Source organism: Amblyomma americanum, chromosome 9 (assembly GCF_052857255.1).
Source record: "Amblyomma americanum isolate KBUSLIRL-KWMA chromosome 9, ASM5285725v1, whole genome shotgun sequence".
Lineage (NCBI taxonomy): Eukaryota > Metazoa > Arthropoda > Arachnida > Ixodida > Ixodidae > Amblyomma > Amblyomma americanum.
The window spans coordinates 36,250,145-36,271,745 of NC_135505.1; the positions used below are offsets into that span (position 1 = coordinate 36,250,145).

At 46.0% G+C, this 21,601-nt stretch overlaps 1 protein-coding gene across 1 annotated transcript; it reads right to left on the bottom strand.

Moving 5' to 3' along the window:
• Positions 1–350: 350 nt before the first annotated feature.
• LOC144103292 (uncharacterized) lies at positions 351–15,819 on the bottom strand. Its single transcript, XM_077636052.1, has 5 exons — positions 14,566–15,819; positions 12,694–12,766; positions 8,144–8,190; positions 5,010–5,042; positions 351–506 (listed from the first exon to the last, which is right to left on the bottom strand). The coding sequence occupies exons 1-5, from the start codon at positions 15,817–15,819 to the stop codon at positions 351–353; spliced, it is 1,563 nt and encodes a 520-aa protein (XP_077492178.1).
• Between the last annotated feature and the right edge of the window lie 5,782 nt (positions 15,820–21,601).

Here is a 21,601-nt window from a genome sequence, read left to right on the forward strand (position 1 = left end):
GAGGCCGGACGCCTGAGGTGAAGAGCACGTTGATGAGGGGGCCGCAGCGTTAGTCCGGGAGTCAGGCGACGGGCATCGAGACAGGGCGTAAGCATCGAGGTGTTTTCTCCCGGATTTGTAGGTGATCGTGAAGGTGTACTCCTGAAGACGTAGCACCCAGCGATCCAAACGGCCGGACAAGTTCTCCAGTGTCGACATCCAACAGAGCGCGTGATGATCGGTGACAATGGTGAAGTGACGGCCGTACAAGTAGGGGCGACATTTCTGGATTGCCCAAACAACGGCGAGACACTCTTGCTCTGTTATGGTGTAGTTACGCTCAGCTGTAGTAAGAGAACGGCTGGCGTACGCTACAACCTGGTCTTGGTTGGCATCGTTGCGTTGTAAGAGAACAGCGCCAAGGCCTTGTCCACTGGCGTCGGTATGGAGAATGGTGGGGGCTGCCTCATCAAAATGGCGAAGCACAGGCGTTGAAGTGAGCGCTTGCTTGAGGGCTTGGAAGGCCTCTTCGCATTCAGTGGACCACAGATAAAGCGTCTCAGAAGTCAATAGTTTATGGAGGGGGGACGCTATGGATGCAAAATTACGTATGAAACGGCGGAAGTAGGACGCTAAGCCCAGGAAGCTGCGAAGTTCTTTCAGGAGCTGGGGGCGAAGAAAACTGAGGACAGCGGCAATTTTTTCAGGATCAGGTCGGATTCCGGCTTTACAAACGATGTGGCCGAGTACTTTGATGCCTTTGCTGGCAAAGTGGTACTTTTTGGTATTTAATTGAAGACCGGCTTTCGCAAGGCACGTGAGAACTGCGTTGAACGGTGCAAGTGCTGGGAGAAGTCGGACGAAAAGATGATAATGTCGTCCAGATAGCAAAGGCAGGCCTTCCATTTCATGCCCCGTAGCACGGTGTCAATCATGCGCTCAAATGTGGCCGGGGCATTGCACAGTCCGAAAGGCATCACATTGAATTCGTAAAGACCGTCCGGGGTAACAAATGCGGTCTTCTCCTTGTCTGATTCGTGCATGGGGATTTGCCAATAGCCCGAGCGGAGGTCGAGGCTTGAAAAGTACTCAGCGCCTTGGAGGCAGTCCAACGCGTCGTCGATGCGATGGAGCGGGTAGACATCTTTATGGGTTATCTTGTTAAGGGCACGGTAATCCACGCAGGAACGAATTGAGCCATCTTTTTTACCGACCGACGAGAACGACAGGAGATGACCAGGAGCTTGTAGACGGTCGAATGATGTGGCGCGAAAGCATGTCTGCAACCTGGTCCTCAATGATCTTGCGCTCAGATGCGGAAACGCGGTACGGACGGCGCCGTACAATAGCTGAGCCGTCAAATATATATATGTGTGTGTGTGTGTGTGTGTGTGTGTGTGTGTGTGTGTGTGCGTGCGTGTGTGCGAGTGTGTGTTTGTTATTAATGTTATTATTTCTTAGGGTCAAGCGAAATAAACCTCCTGCTATTGACGGCTTGTCAGCAAATTTGCTCCAAAGAAATTTCGAGGCATTGTCTGATGTTCTGATTTTCATGCTGGATGGTTTTCTGCAAACTGCGTTTTTCCCGAATGAACTTAAAACAGCCATAGTTAAAACGCTATTTAAAGGAGGACAAAAAGACGACATGATAAACTATTGACCCACCTCGATCTTGCCTATACTTTCCCACATAATCAAAAAATTTCTTTTGAGATCTATGTCAACCCATCAGTTTGGTTTCGTTCCCGATCGGGGTACTGTAGATCTTCTGAAAGAGTTCTCCGATGAATTTTTTCAGCTTTCGTTCAGAATTTGTTTTGTGATGCTATATTTTTAGACTTTCCAAAGCTTTTGAAACAGTTCATCCCAGTATTTTATTACAAAAACTATACTCCATAGGTTTCAGAGGCCTGTTTTACGATGTGCTTAAGAATTATCTTTCCCGTCGGTCATAAGTTGTTGTTCTAGACGGGGCAAGGAGTCAACTTCCATTGAAGGTCGCAGGTCCGCAGGGCTCCATATTATGACCTCTTCTGTTCAATTTGTTTGTTAATGACTTATCTTAAGTAATTTCCTAAGGTTTAATATTTCAATACGCCGACGACACTGTACTGCTTTCTAAGCACTTTTCTTACAACATGGCCATAACTAATCTGCAGAATAATATACAGAAAACAATGGGTTGGTTCACTAATAACTGCTTGGAGATTAATCCAATTAAAATAAAAAGGTTTGCTTCAGATCCCAATTAAAACTAACAGCTATCGATGCACCGGTTTTTCTACATCTTCACGACTGTTTTCCCTGTCGGTGCGTGCCGGTCACCTGTGTAAACTCGGTAAAATACTTCGGAGTCTTCTTCGACAGTGATATATTTTGGCACAGCCGGCTATCACACGTCTGTGATAAGCTTCTGGTTGTTTTTCCATATAAAATCTATTGTTCTTTTTCAAATATAAAAAAAGGTATTGGGCATGCTTTGGTGTACAGCATTCTCCAATATGGGATTACTGTTTTTTTTTTTTTGCTCAGCCATATCGCAAAACCGAGTTGACACTTTACTAAGAAACATACTAAGAAATATAGCATATAGCACCCCCTTTTCTGTGTCCGACAATATTTTCACAGCCCTTGCTCCTGCTTACTTTCGAAGAATCTTTGTGGTACGACATTTCTGGGACAGAAATTTCAAAACTCGTCATACAGCTTTCTGAAGCCTGCGCAATACCATTCGTTTCGAGAAGCCGCGCTCCTCAGCAAGGTATGGGAAAGCCAGGCGCTGTGTTTATGTTCCCCATATTTTTAATGCCTTGCCAGAGGAAGTGTTTTTCGCAGCATCTAGAAAATCATGGTTCACTCATTGTAACACGGTTCCTATATGTCTGAAAAATATTCATGATAAGGCACGACGTGTTATACTACTGTTGCCTTAACGTAGGTCCCTTGCTGTTTATTTTCATTTCTTGTTGACGTTACTGTTCCTAACCTGTTACACCCTGGTCACTATTAAAGTCGTGTGAGTATTGTGTGGATATGATGTGTTGATATTATGTTCATATTTTATGTTTATATTGCACGTTCGTCTGCCGACTTTGTCGGGCCAAGTCCCTCAAGCCACTAGGGGCTTCGAGAGGCCCGTTTCGTTCCTCTGTACATGTTATGTGCAATAAAATATTTATTATTATTATTATTGTTTAGTTACTATAATTATTTTATTGTAATCATTTTTATTACAATTATCATTAAACCAATCGGCTATAAACTTCAGTGTAGATCTCCTGCTTGCGTTATGCATTTCAAGTTTCATTTCGCTGTTCCTTTTTGTTTACTTCTTCATTCTTCAGTATTCATTTTATTTTCACCCTTGAAATATTTACCTGAAGATCTCTCTGTGCCCCAAATTCTTGGCCAATCCCCCTATGTGGGAATGTCACATTGTGTGAGGGTAACAACAACAACAACAACAACAACAACAACAACAACAACAACAACAACAACAACAACAACAACAACAACAACAGCAACAACAACAACAACAACAACAACAACAACAACAACAACAACAACAACAACAACAACAACAACAACAACAACAACAACAACAACAACAACAACAACAACAACAACAACAACAACAACAACAACAACAACAACAACAACAACAACAACAACAACAACAACAACAACAACAACAACGGAGCGCTCGCGCTTGTAGGACATGCAATTGCGCTTCTAGGGCACACAATCAGAAAGAGACAGTTTCGCTACACTATCAACCTCCGGATTGCAGCTCTCGGATGAATATTTTGGCCCTGAGACTTCCTTGCTGTGATGCCCCAGTTCATCTGTCGTACATACGCCTTTCGACTCATCATCATTATCAACCTGACTACGCCCACTGCATGGCAAAGCTCTCCCATGTCTCTGCTATTAACTGTCTTTTCGCAGCGGCGCCCACCCTATGCCTGTAAACTTCTTAATGTCATCTGCCCGCCTTACCTTCTGCCGCTCCCTGCTACGCTTGCCTTCTCTTGGAATCCACTCCGTTACCCTCAGCGACCAGCAGTTATCTTGCCTTTCCATTACATGCCCTGCCGAAGCCCATTTCTTCCTCTTGATTTCGGCCAGGATGTCATTAACACGCGTTCGTTTCCTCACCCACTCTGGCCGCTTCCGCTCTCTTAACAGTACACCTATCGTTTATCTTTCCATAGCTCGCGGCGTTGTCCTTAACTTGATCTCAGCCCTCTTAGTTAGACTTCACACTTCAGGATAATCCACGTGGAGACAGCCGCAAAGAATATTACTCCGCCACGTCCCATTAGTCCATCTCAAAGCCTCCATGTGTGCTTGGACGAAAAGAAAAAGCAGTATGAAACGAAGTGTTGGCGTTAGGAATCGCAGACGAAGCTGCAAGGCGCTCAGTGTTCTGGCTGCTGCCTATAATTTTCACGAATGTGATCTACTTTTTAGGCGACGATGGAGTAAGAGCGATTCAGCCTACCAGCTGCGTATCATGCTCCAAAATGTGGCAAATGTGACGAAAATGTGGCAAGAAGTGAAATGAACTGCAAGAGCTTGCCAGTCACGGTACTTGAAATTCGCAGCAAATAAATGTGCCTTTGTTCACATCGGTGTTACCTTACGGACGCGGACGTAGCCTGCGCGAACAGGTGCTCTAGCTTTGGCAGGTTTGGTTCTATCTATGAAACGAAGTATGGTGTCGTTGCGCAAAGAGTTTCCTTACACGACTTGCGCTATCTTGTTCGCTTTCAGATTCTAAGTAGACGACGGATTTCGGCATTGAGGCTTTCATTAAAGCGACTCTATTCGAAAATGTCACTGCATGGAAAGATCGTATTTGATAGATCGGTTCAGCTTGCCGTTCCAAATTGAGGCTGTTTCCTCTAAGGAGACCTTTATCAAAGCTGGGTTGATAAAGTTATCAAGAAGGGTCTGTGTTTAATATTTTCATTTAGTATACTGTTTTTTAGAGTTCCGCAGTTATAACCGCTGTTTCTAGGCCTTACCGTTACGATGGGCTTGACAGCGTCGATGGGGGCCTGTGCATAAGAAAAAAAAGTACAGTCAAGTCGGTTACCAAAACAGTATCAGATTATGAAATACAGCATTTTAAAAAGAAGTTCAGTACTTGTATGAAACAGTTTTAATTTAGAACTTGTTGATAATAGCTTCAATAAAACTAAGAGGGGTTCATTAATAATTAATTAAACTGCCGTAAGCCACTCACCTGGGAAGGGTTGCAGCTTGTACTGATTTGGCTTAAGCACTGTGGTGGAAAGGCAAAAAATTTTGATGCAAAATTTACAAGCAATGACAAAGCTCTGAAGAGATACAAAACAAAATAAGAAGCTTCTGGCGTGAGAGCATGTGTTGCATATAGTCTTCATTTAAAGCTTCTGATTTTGCTTTATTTTGCTGTTGAAAAAGCTGGAAACGTAGAAGCATTTCCTCTATGCGACTTCACTGGGCAATGGTAGCAATCTTGATGAGGACACACATAAAGGTCTCTGGCATGTTTCACCGCGCTGAAGGATGCGATTGAAATAAGTAGTGTCAGCCTGGATGTGTTAATAAACGAGACACGAGACATTAGAGCGTGCACTATCGGCACGGGCTTTAGTTATTCCGCGGAACAGGCGTAGCAGCTCTTTGTACTTATTCCATGCCGTTGGCTTCCGATGTAGGTGTCCAGCTTACATACGTGACGCACTCGAATGTCATTATTTCTAATAGGTCGGAGATTTTAGATTGCATCTCTGCACACATAGAATTTTTGAAGGCATACATATTAGTAACACTGATTACAGTATTTGCTTGACTCTAACGCGCGCCTTTGTTCCAGAAGAAATCGCCTAAAACCGAAGTGCAGGACTAAAGCTTATATTATTTCTCTCCAATCAACATTTTCCTGTGCTAGCTAAGGCCACCTCATCCTAGCAAACGTCTTTATTTATACCCTCCATCTAACTTTCTGCCGTCCTCTGGTACGCTTACCTTCTGGTATCCACTGCGTTGCCATTAACGATCATCGCAAATCTTGCCTTCGCATTGCATGCCCTGCCCAATCCCCTTTCTTCCCAATCCGGGCCTGTGAGTACAACTTCAGTCATTAAGTAGCGTTGGCTGGATCGTGTCTCTCTGCCTGATGCTCTTTCTTATTGGTATTTTATTGCTTACATTATGGAGAACTCTGCTGGCCGTGCAGCCGTTGTAGATATCTTCCCGTAGTTTTATACAAGGCTCTTCCACGCCCTGAACTCGCAACGCGTGCATGACTGTTGAAGTTTTCACTAAGTCAAATGCCTTCTGGCAATCCATGGAGGATGTATATAGCGGTTGATGATACTCTGCTCATTTTTCTCTCATCCGATTAACAGTGTACATGTAATTTATTATCAAGTACCCTGTACGAAATCCTGCCTGATAATTTGGTTGATTGAAAATTAAGTTTATCCGACTCTTTTAGCGATTATTTTAGTGAATGCGCTCTAAGCATCAGAAATTAAGCTAATTGGTCTATAATTTTTCAAACCCTTGACTCGCTTTTCTTATAGATGAAGATGATGCTAGCCTTCTTCCGAGCTTCCAGTACATACGAGGTCATAAGAAATTGCGCAGAAAGGCCGATAGAATTTTCAAGAACAACCTCTCCACCGTTCTTCAGCAGATCTGCTGTTCGCTGATCCTCAGCTGCTGCTTTTTTCGCGTTCGCATTGTTCTTAAATGCTTTTTTGACTTCCTCTTTCATTACTGGAGGGATGTCCCGTTGCTGTGCCCTAGTGCATCTCTGAATAACGCCCTGATTATATTGACTACTGTATAGACTTGTGTAGAACAGTTCAACTAGTTTAATTATATTTGGTCCGTTTTGCTAAGGCCGCTGCTTTCTTTGTCTCTTAACTTGTACATGTGATTTTTGCCTATGGCGATTAAGCATTCGAATATAAAAGTGAAACTGCGTTGTCATCGGGCCACAAAACTGGCGGCTTGGCACCTCATGCGCATAAATGTTATAAATATCGTCTAGCATAGTCTTTTATACGCAGATACCTCTAGAGCATTTGAAGCGTCTCGTCAGCGAGGCGCCGACTTGGACTTGTGACAATATAGCAAGGGCAGTAGCGAAGACGCGTGGAGTTCACTACGACGCCGGATTAAAAAAAAAAGTCCGACCTTGCGTGCGGAGGAGGGGGATTGAGGAAAGCAAGGAGGTTAACCGGAAGAACAACCGTTTTGTTGCCCTGCACAGGGCAAAGGAATGAGCGGATAAAAAGGTGAAGGAGAAAAGAGAGCAGCAGGAGGTCTTCTAAGCACACAGTGGATAAGCTGGGCAGTGCCACGCAGAACCTACAAGCGCCGCAGAAGCTCCCGTCGAAAGACAACCCCCCCCCCCCCCCCCAAAATGTTATCGGAACTCAGCATGTGGGCAAGGTGACAAGGTCTGCACTGGCGGCACCGAAGAGTGCGCGATGGAACGAGCTAAGAAAAGCTAACGCTTTAAACAATTCAGGGGACATTAAAGCTCCGCCTTTAAGGGTATGGCATCAGCACTGCTTCCTCTTTCACTGCGACAGTCATGATGTGAAAGGCCATATGACATGAAGGCCTACTTTAACTATGCCGTACGAACGCGTGCCTGCGTAGCGACACAACCCGTGCGGCGGTGGTGTAGCTGGCGTTCTGTATGGGAGCTTCTTGAAAACAGCTGTTTTTCGACCAATCCGGATTCTTCTGTCACTCATGCCAACACCGACGCCGGCATCAACGCCGACACCGACTTCTGTGCGACACGAGACCTTTATGTTGTCGCGTAACTAGTTGATCTTGTCCACCGAGTAAAGTAGCAATCTGGCGGCATCATGTGCGTATTTTTTTTATTGAACCATGGAAATCTGGTGCGTGTTACGATCCAAGTAATTGCACTTCTTTTTTTTCTGACCTTAAATAGCGAATGCTCCTTACAATATAGGAAGCGTTAGAATTGAGTAAATACGGCACTTGTCCGCTGGTGGTAGGTTTTGCCTTGAAAAAGTATCAACTGCGTATATGGTTACCAAGAAAATAGGCCGTGGATGTCATATTTGAATAGTTTTACGCCATTTCGATCTCGGCATATGAGTGTTCCTCCAAAAGCGCATACCTTCTTGAGGTTGTTCACGTCGGGTATGTTGACACTCTTGCAGGATCCTAAAAAAGAACGGCGGAAAAATATAGTGGTGAGCAAACGCACGTAGAATCGACAAACATCTGATTAGAGCAGTGAACTTTCATAGGCATGATCTCTTTGAAATGACTCCTAGCAGAATTTCTCCCTTAATATCTGCCATTTTGGAATGCTGTATAAGTTTGTATTTATAAAATTTTCCTGTAATTAGCAAAATTTGTTTTCACAATACTGGAGGCAGAGCTCAAGCTTCTGGAAAGCGTATTCTCTTTATGTGATTATATAGCTAAGAAACCCTGCTAGCCCAGTTGCAAAACAAAGTTTCAGCTGCAAAAAATTACCAAAAATTTTTTTTTGAAGCTTGAAATGACACTAACAGCTGGAAGAGAAGATTATAGGGCTGTATGCTGTGACTGTTCATTGGCTTTTATATTCAATTTGGCTGTGACGTTAATGTGACCAAACCAGCAGCAGGTAGTCAAGAAAACGGCTAATCAGACACAACTGGTCTGGTAGAGCGCCTCAGCGAGCCAGCCCCTTTCCGCCGCATTCTGGCCTGCTGAGTGGCTTGGACCACACTGCACCCATTTTTCGGACAAACGACCCCCTGGCTGAACGACCGGCGAAAAACTTCTTGTGGAGTGTCAAAGGTGTGCTTGCACTCCGTCCAAGGCGAGTGTCGGTGCTGATGCGCCAGTGTGACACGGGCTCGAGGCGAATTTATTTAAGTCATCGTCACCACATAAGCTCGACTACGCCCGCTGTAGGACAGATGCCTCTTTCATATCTCATCAATTAACTGTTTCCTGTGCCAGGTTCGGCCACTTCATCTCGCAAACTTCTTATTCTCTTCCACCTAGATAACTTTTTGCCGCCCCCTACTGCGCTTGTTTTCTCTTGCAATCCAGTGGGTTGCCCTCAAGGCCCGTCCGTTACACTGCCTTCACATTACATGCCCTAGCCAAGCCAATTTCTTCCTCTTGATTTCGACTTCTATGTTATTAACCTGTATATGATCCCTGAGGCACTCTGCCCACTTATTGTCTCTTTACGTTACTCCTATCATGTGTCTTTCCATGGCTCGCTGTATTGTCCTTAACTTGGCTGAACCGTTTACGTTATCCTCCACGTTTCTGTGCCACAGGTGAGTACCAGTAAGATACATCTGCTGTATAGTTTTTCTTGAGGGATATTTTTCAAATTGCCATTCAGGATGCGAGAGAACCGGATATATGGTCTCCACCCCATTCTTATTCTTCTAGTTATTTCCCTCTCATGATCCCGATCAGCTGTCACTACCTGCCCTAAGTAGGCGTATTCCTTTACCACTTCCTGCCCCTCGCTAGCAATTGTAAATTGCTGTTCTCTTCCTAGACTGTTAAACATTACTTCGGTTTTCTTCAAGTCAATTTTCAGACCCACCGTTCTTCTCTGCCTGGCGAACTCATTGATGATGATTTGCAGTTCATCTTTAAGTGACTCGGCAAAGCAGTGTGATATGCAAATAGAATTTAACTGCGGTATTCTTAATTAACTCTGATCCCAAACTGCTGTCAATCCCTGCATCGGAATACCTCTTGTAAACATGCTGGAAACAGCACTTAGTCAATTGCTTTCTTGCGGTCAGTGAAGACTATATCGTGGTTGGTTATATTCTGCGCATTTCTCTATCACCTGATTGATAGTGCGAATATGGTTTGTTCTGGAGTATCCTTTCAGGAAGCCTGCCTTAATATTTGGTAGATCGAAGTTGGCCTTACCCTATGACCGATTACTTTAGTAAATACCTTACAAGCAAAGGGTAGTAAGCTGATCGGCCTCTAATTTTTCAAGGGCTTGACGTCTCTTTCTTATGGATTAAGATGATGTTAGCGTTCTTCCAAGCTTCCGGTATGCTCGAAGTCATAAGGGTTCGCGTATAGACGTTGGCTAGTTTTTCTAGCATTATCTGCCCCGCGTCCTTCATCCTATCTGATATTACTTAATCCTCACCTGCTGCTTTTCCCCTTTGCATCGCTCCTAAGGCTTTCTTTACTTTCTCTAACATTTCTGGAGGGATGTACCATTATTGTGCACCGTCACATTACTGTGCATCATTTTCTTGTTCTGTCTCTACTAAATTTGACTTTCCGAAATTTCATCAAGCTGCTTCACACTCGCAAGTTGTAGAAAACGCTGCAATCGTAAGCTGATTCACTTAACTCTTCCATAATAGTCTTAAACGTCTTCAAGAACACGCTTCTTGGAGGGAAATAGGGAAGGGAAAGGTCAAAACACTAGAAGAGCAGGCTAAATAGAAAGCATAAAGCAAAAGCAAAGTCCAGCGTGACAAGAAAACGTCTGGCTAGGCAAAATGAGACACTTGACTTGATTATAAATATTGCTCGAGTTGACAACACTCATAAAAGATAATAAAGGGTAAGCAGAGGGGCAATGACAAAAGCTGATAAAAATAAAGAGAAGTATAATATGCGTTCAAGAGTTTCAGTCACCACGGCAAAAAAAAAAAATGATGCGAGTTGCCACAAGAAATTTGAAGGCCTTACCGCTCGAGCCTGCAGAAAATACGCCTGCTAGGCAGCCCAATGCAATGCATAGGAATACTGCAAAGACCTTCATGTCCGAACGATTTGTCACCAACGGGAGCGCAAGTGATGATACTGAGTAGGCTATCACGAGAAGTGTCATTTGGAGTGTAGCTAGAGCGCAGTGGACACCAGTATTTAAGGAACTCGGTGGCCTTGGGTGGACACCAGTCCCGATACGTGAACCCATAAACTTCTCTCCACTTGTACAGGAAAAGAAAGAGGCGCCGTTTGTCGTAGGACATGTGGCTGACCTCTGTTGCTTGTCGAACATTCGAAGGTATTTCTAAGGTTTCCGAACCCATACGAACCCGACTTCGAGTGGAGTAAAGTGTGTTATTTTAGCGCAGGCTTGAGCGATGCCGCAGTGCAAACTCGTAAATGATGCACGTGGAAGGGGCGAGATCTCAAATACAACTATTTTCAGCTTTTCGGTTCTGGTTCATCTGTTCCTATCTTTACGTTTAGTGCTTGTATACGGCCAAGCACGGCAGGGCATTTACAGTGCAGGGCTTTTACCTCATCCGCTCGTTATCTCTTGTTGCTTTACCACTTTCGGTAGTCGCTTGCTCAGTTTCTGTGGTCTGCTCATGATTGTTTTACAAGTATTGTCGAAGCCATGAACTTATAAAGGTGGCTACAATATTGGCAAGCTGAAGCGGGGTTAATGCTCCGGCTCGCTTGAAACGTCTAGCACTTAGCCCTAAAACAGGCTGTTATTATTTAATATCGCATTGCTTACTCCTTGCTATATCTAAACACGAGTAAGGGCTCCTAAAGGTGTGTCGTGAGTTTCAAGTGATAAAGCTAGTTATGATTAGACGAATGGGGAAGCACAATTTCCGAACTCTTGCTGTGCACAGGTGAAAACTTTTTCAAAAAGGGATATTAAAAGCAAATTGAAACATATATGTCCTTGCATTTGAAATAACAGTGCAAACATGCAACTTGAAAGGGTGCCGAAAATTCCCACTTTCAGTACTTTAATTTGATTTAAGGCAGTAATTAGTCGTTAACATCTCTCCAAGGAATGCCATGCGGCTATTAAGGAAAGCTCTACATAGGAAACTTCAAAGCTGAAGAAAAAGCACCACGTATGTACCCTTTCTTATTTTTACAGTCCTGTAGGAGCTGAAAATTAAAAACAAAGCAGAACCCCAGACATCTTTGAGAGTCTTGAACAACCTTCAAATTGAGATTACCGCGTAGTGGAAATCACCACCGGCCATTGCTATTGCATGATAAGGAAGCTTAGCGTTGTCTTCAGCAAAACTAGTCTAGGTAAATATTGCTAGAAAGGAACCTGTGAAATATAAACTTTTAATTACGAAAGCAACTATCATGAATGAGATTCAGCAACTTCCATTTTCCGGTTTTGTTTGTATTTTGGCGTTATCGAATTGCATGCAGTGCTTATAAAACGATATGTCTACTTTTTTTATGAGTAGCCGTTGGGAAAAGCTCTAATTATACATATAGCCGCGTTCTGAATGGAAAATCACGAAAATAATTGCAGTTTCAGCTGACAATGAACTGCCATTATTCTTCTACACTCTTTAAGCATTAAGTTCTGGTAGTCTTTTTTCGGTTTGGTTTATTCGGCTTAATATCCCGAAGCAGCTGTGGCTATGAGGGACGCAGTAGTGGTTGGCTCCAGATAGTTTCGTCCACCTAAATTTCTTTAAAGTGCACTGATATCGCACAGTATATGGGCCTCTAGCATTTCTCCTCATAGAAAAGCGACCAACGCGGCCGGGATCGATGCCACGTCTTCGAGTCAGCAACCAAGCACCATAACCACTGAGGCACTACAGCGGGCGTAGTACTTTTCTGCTTTGCAATGCTGAAATAGCTTGACGGAGGCCTTTAATGAAGAGCGCGCTTTCTTCTGCTGCCGCTTCCACCGAACGTACTATATAGCAACATGTCCGCCTAACCCACTTTCGTTTTTGATGTCCCGTGCCAGCCTGCTTCTCTGCTTCTTGTCGCCATCAAGTGACAAGTTGCGGACGTGCTTTGTACGTTGCACATTAATTAGAGACATGAGCCATTTGTGCTAAGCCATGACAAAGTGAAGTGTTTTTTTGTCTTTTTTGGATGGTGGATTAACAGGTAACTTGGAGAAGGAGGTTGAGCGCAACTCAAAGACCTACGCCGAATTCATATGCAGAGCTTCAAACATTTACGAAGTAATGAATCGACGAGCGTTCATTAATGGAAATGATGATTGGAAATCATCTCAGTGACACCCCTGTCACACGGGCACATTTGATCCTCATTAAACTCGATGTGCAAGGAGATTTTCGAGCCTGCTTGAAACATCCGGTGCGACACAGGCATTTTCGACGCTTGTTGGAAAGTTGCCCTCATCTGTGTTTGCAGGCGCCAAATCTTCCGCCGACAGCCATAACAACGTGAGGTTCGGCAATACTGCGTAGTCGGGGCAGAGGCAGCGAAATCCACCCGCAGTGCCTGTGAGATTTCCGCGTACACTGCGGCGTTTCTTTTCTCGTGCCTCAAATCATCTAGACGTTCTTGCTAGCAGTCGAAAAGCGGCTGTCTCATGCTCGCTCCACAGTTTGCGCGCTGTCGAGCTGGAGGGCGCCACCTTCATTTACATTGACGGCGAACCTTGGAACGTGGTGTTGAGATTATTTATAAATATGTTTTCATATAAGCAGGCATAGTGCCTAACATGATCTGTCTTGCATTTTAAACAATTACAACAATAACACTTCGGTTCTGTTTTGTTGCTTAGTGTTTATTTTTACAGCGCAGTTAGAGCTAGAGTGCTTTCGATTGTACTTAGAACCTCAAGCACTCTTGAGGAATCTGCATCGAGTCAAGCAGGACCGAGAACGATCGCGCTTGAAAGTGGCCATGCGTCAACATTCGATTTGCACTGAGTCTGATGAGCATTGATTCAATGAAGATCGAAAGTGCCCGTGTGACAGGGGTTTAAGTGATGCGGGTGCCATGAGTGCTTTATATGATAAGATGCAGAAGGTGATCCACAAGGTCGCCTGTAAAGATCTGTGCAAGTAGTCAAGGGTCTGACGGAATCCCGTCTGGTCGGGATGGTACATGATACTAGTGAGTCGCACCGACCAAAAATTAAGATGGAATGACGTTTCGGCTCCCACACAGGAGCCTTGTTCACAATGAGGCAAAACGTTGCGGTGGTGCCTTTTTTATGCGGCGTGTATGCGATCCCAGCCATATCGCGTAGATAGGTGGCAAATTCCCGTCATTTCGATTGATCGTATGCGCTGTTGTTTGGATTATCAGCGACTCAAGGTTGAGCCGTGATTTCCTGTTTTTTTCTTTGGCGACCACACGTGCCTCTGCCCAGTTGATGTTGTGGCTGGCAGATACTGAATGCTCGGCAAGCGCATTTTGTTCTGCGCGCTGCTTCTTCACGTCATTCTTATGTTCACGTAATCTGCGTGCAAAATCTCCTGTTTCGCCTATCTATACTGATGGGCAGTCGGCACATGGAACCTGATAAACAACGCCAGGGAATCTTTCTTTCTTAAGCCCGTCCTTGACATTGACAAGTTGGCTTCTCAGTTTTTGAGATGGCACATGAGCAGTGTGCACACCATATGAACGTAAGATACGCGCAAGTGCATCACTGATGCCTGGGACGTGTGGGAGAGCCGTTCGCTTTTCTGTGCTTTCGGCTGGCTGCATCCTAGGGTGGTCAAGTTTTCGTTCCATGGAGTCGATGATGTGCACCGGGTAACCACAGGTCGTCAAATCACGTCGTATGTGTTTCGATTCAGCCGCTTGGTCTTCCCGCCTGGAACATACTTTCATGCGTCGGAGGAGCGATGAAACAACCGAACGTTTTTGGCAATCTGGGTGAATTGACCTGTAACTGAGGTAACGGCCGGTATGTGTAGGTTTCCGGTAAACGCCGAAATGTAATCTAGAGGAATCTCTTGTGACAAGCAGATCCAAAAATGGAAGACGGCCATCGATTTCTTCTTCCACGGTGAACTGTATGGCTGGCTCTATGCTGTTCAGTTGTACAATAAAATCTTTCAATGCTTCCCTCTTCATCACGCAAATGCAGTCATCCACGTACCTTAGGAAAACTTTGGGGGCAGGCGTGAATGCAGCGAGCGCGCGGCCTTCGATTTCTTCCTTGTTCAGATTTGCGACCGTGACGGAGATGGAAGCTCCCATCGCAGCACCGTGGATCTGCTTGTAAGGGACGTTCTCAAAGGTGAAATAGGTGTTTGTCAGGCAAAAACGGAGAAGTCGAGTCAGGTCTGGAACGTCGATAGGGGTCCTTTCAGGTAGCGTTGGGTCGGATTCAAGGGCAGCGGTGCAGACTTTCACGGCAAGGTCCACTGGAACACTTGTGAAAAGGGATTTTACGTCGAAAGATACCATTATTTCACCGGTTTCCACTTCCAGGTGTCGAACTTTTTCGATGAAGTCCTGGGTGTTGCGTATGTGTGTAGGTCTTTTGCCTACGAGAGGGGAGATAACGCGGTGCAAAAATGTTGATAAATTCTGTAGAGGCGAACGCGTGAAGTCTACAATAGGGCGCAACGGGACATCAGGCTTGTGAATCTTCGGGAGTCCGTAGATCGCAGGGGGTGAACCATTGTGGCATAGCAGGTAGTAATAGAGGGAACGTTGCTGCGGGGGAACCATCCGAAAGACATCCGCCAGTAGTTTTTGCAGCTCCTGAAATTTGGCCGTGGGATCCCGAGCAAGTTTGGCGTAAGTGTCCTCATCCTCCAAGAGAAGCAGCATTTTTTCCTTGTATTTGCTTCTATCGAGCACAACCGTTGCATTCCCCTTGTCGGCTGGGAGTACCACGATGTCTGGATTACTGCGAAGGCTCGTGACCGCTTTTTTCTCTTGACGTGTCAGTGACGAAATCGCGAGATGCGAAGGTATCTTAGACAGAACGCCGACAACGCGTGTACGTGCTTCCTCTCGGCACGACGGGTCAACCTGGGTGAGAGCATTTTCCGCCGCACAAATCATATTTCTTTTGTCGAGGGCCGGACCAATGTTGAAATTTAGGCCCAGGCTCAAGATCGACATTTCCGCCTTGTTGGGCTGATAAGATGACAGGTTCCTTACAAACCTATTTGGGGCGTCCGGAGACCTGTCTCTTCGGCGTTGCACTAGCCTTTCTAGTTTTTGTTCATGAGCATGCTCAGCTTTTCGTGAACGGAGGCCAGCTTGTGAACAAGGCTCCTGTGTGGGAGCCGAAACGTCATTCCATCTTAATTTTTGGTCGGTGCAACTCACTAGTATCAAGATCTGTGCAAGCTGGCGTCGTCCAACACAGGCTGACGCAGGACCCTTACACACACGCGCGCGCGCGCGCGCACACACACACACACACACACACACACACACACACACACACACACACACACACACACACACACACACACACACACACACACACACACACACACACACACACACACACACACACACACACACACACACACACACACACACACACACACACACACACACACACACACACACACACACACACACACACACACACACACACACACACACACACACACACACACACACACACACACACACACACACACACACACACACACACACACACACACACACACACACACACACACACACACACACACACACACACACACACACACACACACACACACACACACACACACACACACACACACACACACACACACACACACACACACACACACACACACACACACACACACACACACACACACACACACACACACACACACACACACACGCACGCACGCACGCACGCACGCACGCACGCACGCACGCACGCACGCACGCACGCACGCACGCACGCACGCACGCACGCACGCACGCACGCACGCACGCACGCACGCACGCACGCACGCACGCACACACACACACACACACACACACACACACACACACACGCACGCACGCACGCACGCACGCACGATAAGAATACGGGACTGAGCGCCACTCACAACTGGTTTAATATGAAGAAAGCACATACATGCATAGATGTACAGCCGGCCAGCGCCTGCGCAAGGAGCATGTTCACACAACAGGTACACGATAATGATCTTTCAAAAAACTGTTTTTCCGCCTTGTACAAAGATATTGATGTTTCACTGACGCACAAACTGCCTTTCTTGCTGATATAGAACGCTTCGATCAGTTGTTTTGCTTTTACATTGCTACTTCTGGCCAGAATCCGCACCATGTTTGGCTTTGGCGCCTTAAAAAGTACAATGATCAATTACCAACTAGCCTGACAAGAAGTTCTCTTAATTTAAGAGGTCGAAAACAACGCGTCAAAGGCGTCGCCAAGCAAAATATTGCCACGTAGTCGTGATGGCACTCCTTTAGCCACGAAGACAGGAAAAATAGCTCCCGGTAGAAACTATGGGGCTGACCTGCGCACACGATGAACTGAATGACTCGGCGGCGGTGAAAGCAACAGGCCTGCTCGGAGGTCGTCGGAAACAATGCCTGCCGCTCTCAGCTATGTTGGATTGAAAGCTGTCGACGAACTTTCGGGGGGCGTGCAATGAAACCGCAACAGCCTGGAATAACGCAGATTTGGCGCCGCCTGGGTGCGATCAATCGGGATAAATCTGGTCGCCCCTTGCATCACAAAGCAATAAAGCCACGTAATGGCACCTTTGAAGAATAAACGAATATTAAAACGCTTTGCCTAATTTCTCCTCCTAAAAACATCGACCAGATGCTTTACAGCTGAAAGAAATGTGAGAAAAAGTAAACACTGAGTTCACAAACTGAAAATGCAAGCACACTGTCCGTTAGAGTGCATAAAGAGGATTTAGTTGCACGACATTTGCAATGTCTGGTCGGGCACGGCGCTTGCCCAAGTTCTCTGAGTCAGCGAATGCACTTGCACAACGCAGCGAGCTATGGAAAAAAAAATGATAGTCGTAACGTTAAGAGACCGGAAGCGGGCAGAGTGGGTGAGGAAAGAAACTCATTTTAATGATATTCTAGTCAAAAAGAAGAGAAAGAAATTAGCTTGGGCAGGGAATGTAATAGGAAGGCAAGATAACCGCTGGTCCTTAAGGGTAACGGTGTGTATTCCATGAGAAGGCAAGCGTAGCGCGGCAGAAATTTAGGTGGGCGAATGAGTTTAAAAAGTATGCGGGCATACGGTGTCCGTAGCTGGCAAATGAGAGGATTAATTGGAAAGGCGAGTCAGAGGCCTTTTCTCTGCAGTTGACGTAGACAGGCTGCTGATCATAATGAGCGGGTAAAGTAGTCGGTGGCTATGATGATCCATTTGTCTACATTCGGCGTGAACTTACGCATGTGCTTCATCCGGTTTCCCTCAATAACGACTACCAGTACGTTCGCCTAACAGTGAAGAGGCGTAATCTCAAGTTTACGCTTTTGGGTGCGTATCTGTCGCCTTCAAGTCGACTTGACGCCGTACGACTGCGTGGCTTGATGTAGGTTACAACTGGCACTTGGATCGTCATGGGCGACTTCAGCGCTGACGTCACCGTGTGTGGAAGCGTTAGAATGAACATAAGGGGACGAAAGCATATGTTCTTTGCCTCTGACCGTGACCTTCAGTGTCTACTAACGGGTCCCCAACCTATAATCAAGAGACAACTTACAGCAGCTCTCTTGACAAGGCTTTCGTTTTTCGACGCCTTAACAGGAAAGTCCGGTGGTCTTCGTATATTGAACCCCATGACATTGACCATATCGCAACATATTTAATCATTACCGAAATTTCTACAGGCACCTCTATTATACATATGGGACGCATCGATTAGTCAGTGTTTCAAATACTTATGGTTTCCCTGCAGGTTTGGAAGTGAAAACTAAGAGGCCATGGAAAACGCGACACGGGTGTTCACCTCAGTTACAAAGTACATGGAATTCGATATGGAATTGCAGCGCCTGCGATCACTGCGACGGATGGCAGCGTGTAGATACCAATGCAAAAAGTCAAACCTCGACATCAGAGAAGCAAGGCGCTTCCAAATGAAAATTCAAGCCCTCCAGGCACAACGTTGGAGGCCATTCTGTGACGCACTTGATCGGCGGAAACCTTTCTCACACATCTTGAATGTCGTTCGTAGCCTGCGAACATCCCCACACCAGCTGCACTCATTCAAGTCTCTGGCACTCTGCCAACGACGTGGCGAGGTCGAGGTAGCTGAAGATTTCTGCGCTGCGGTAGCAGAACTACCGAGCCCATTCCTAACGCGGAATTGCAGCGATGTCCTCGCTTCTCGGAGTTCACCGATGGACGTTCCCTTCTCTGTGAAGGAACTTGACGCCATGCTGGCTTGTGGCAGATGGTCATCATCGCCTCGACCCGAGAGTGTGCAATACTATGCACTTGCAATCCTTGGACAAGAAGCTAGGTGTGTCCTTTTGGAGTATTAAAACAAATCATGGAATGAGGACACAGTTCCAGACGAGTCAATGTCCAGCAATCTAATTCCGCACCTGAAACTACGGAGATCGCCTTCTGACCTGACATCATACCGTCCAATTGCACAGGCTAGCTGCGTTGGCAAATTGCTAGAAAGAATGGTGCTTACACGTTTTGAGCGGTACCCTAGTCGTTATCGTATATGTACGGCTATAATGTCCAGGTTTCGGCGTGGATGCTCTTCAATTGACAGCGTGGTCGACCTGGTGTCCTCCGTCCAGCGCGAAAAAATTGTGATGCGCTTGATCGCGGCATTGTTCCCGGATATAAAGGGCGCATATGGTGATATAACCCATCAAGCTATTTTGGACGCTCTGGAAGCTGTCGAACTAGGTGGTCGCGTATTCTGCTCGATACGCAGTTATTTATCCAACAGATCTTTCTTTGAGTGGACTGAGTGTGGAAGAACATCTTCGCATTTGTATGAGGACGACATCTGTATCTAAGTTCCGGAGTTACGCGCCCAAAACTTGAAGCGATGCTTCAAAAGGCTTGAAGTATTCTTGCGGCCAACCTCCCCCTGCAAGGCCTACGGATTTCAACCGAAAAGTGCTCGCGTGTTGCGTTTACACGCAAGGACATGTCTCATTATACGGTATGCGCAAATGGCACAGCAATACCCTACGGAAAGAGCCATCGATTTCTGGGCGTAATCATCAAACGAAATATATCATGGACCCCCATATTTCATACTTGAAAAGCAGACTGACAGCGATTGATAACGTACTCGCCTTTCTTGGGGGAAAGTCGCGGGGAGCGTCAGTGCGGTCCATGATGCAGCTTTACAACGCGTTCTTTGGCACAGCCTCCCTGCACTTGGAAACATTCGAAAAGCCAGCATACAGAGTCTATAATGTGTTCAAGCTCAAGCTCTCCGGACCGGCTTAGATTCGCCGAAATGTGCCTCTACGGCCGTAGCTGTACTCATCGCATAGGAGCATCCAATCCCTACCTACCTGACAGCTGATGCACTGATGGCACATTTTAAACACATATCCCGGGTTCTATCTTACCACCTTGCCAGTGTTCCTGTTAACAGGCCACGCACATCGTTTAGAAACACCATTGATGCACATCGCGCCATTCTGCCATCCCAGTCTGCACCGGCCTCTATACCCTTCCCGCCACTTTGGAGCCTGCACAATGCCCGTGTGCTTCTTTCAATACATGGCATCAAGAAAAAGGTGAATTATTCGCCAATAGAGCTGCAACAAGTCACTCTTGATTTTTTTCATGAGCAACATGCGAACCGGGTGCACCTCTATACCGACGGCTGTGATCCCCATCAGTTCTGCCTCTATGGCCATCCTCTCAAGGACTATAGAAATCAGAGTTAGCATAGCTCACTAGACTTTTTTGATAGGTGCAGGACTCACCGCTATTCGTGTCGCCTTTGAATACAACAATCAAGAAATGTCAGCAGTGGTCTATTTTTACCGATTCCATAGCTGCCCTCAAAGTCTTACAAGTTGCTCTTCACCGTGGAGCCCATGAGCAAGTGATCGCGGAAATACGACAACTACTCCACTCCGCCATCAATAAAAGGCACGACATTATCTACCAACGGCTACCGGGACAGAGCGGCATAACAGGCAATCACCGCTCCTCATGACAGTGATTTTGTGCCTATCCCAATTTCGATATCAGACACAGCGGGCTGGTTTTGTGCACTTGCGCTGGAAATCACGCTTGCCGCGTGGCATTGAAGCCAACTTTCGAATTCGCGTTTAAAATCCTTGGACCCAGATCTCAAGCTCCCGCTTCCATCTTGTCTACCACGACGTGAAGGAACTTTACTGTGTCGCCTATGGCTTGGTGTAGCTTTCACCAACCATTCATCATCATCATCATTATTATTATTATCATCATCATCATCATCATCATCATCATCAACCAGACTACAACCACTGCAGGGAAAAGGCCTCTCACATGTCTCTCCAACTAACCCTGTCCTTTGCCAGCGGCGCCCACCTTGTCTGCAAACTTCTTAATCTTATCCGCCCACGTAACATTCTGCCGCCCCCTGCTATGCTTGCCTTCTCTTGGGATCTACACGATTACCCTCAAGGCCTAGCTGTCATCTTGCCTTCGCATTACAGGGCCTGCCCAAGCCCATTTCTTCCTCTTGATTTCGACTAGGATACCATTAACCCGCGTTTGTTCCCCCACCCATTCTGCCCGCTCCCGGTCTCTTAATGCTACTCCTATCATTTGTCTTTCCATGGCTCGTTGCGTTTTCCTTGACTTAAGATGAACCCTTTTCGTTAGGCTCCACGTTTGTGCCCCATAAGTGAGTACCGGTAAGAAGCAGCTGTTGTGCACTTTTCTCTTGAGGGATACAGGTAAATTGCTATTCATGACCTG

Coding starts and splice junctions, on each gene's coding strand:
- LOC144103292 (XM_077636052.1), bottom strand. CDS start 15,819: ATGTCGATCTTGAGCCTGGGCCTAAATTTCAACATTGGTCCGGCCCTC. Junction 12,767..14,565: donor CGCTCCTCCGACGCATGAAA/GTATGTTCCAGG, acceptor CAACGTACAAAG/CACGTCCGCAACTTGTCACT. Junction 507..5,009: donor CTGTCAAGCCCATCGTAACG/GTAAGGCCTAGA, acceptor CTGAATGCGAAG/AGGCCTTCCAAGCCCTCAAG.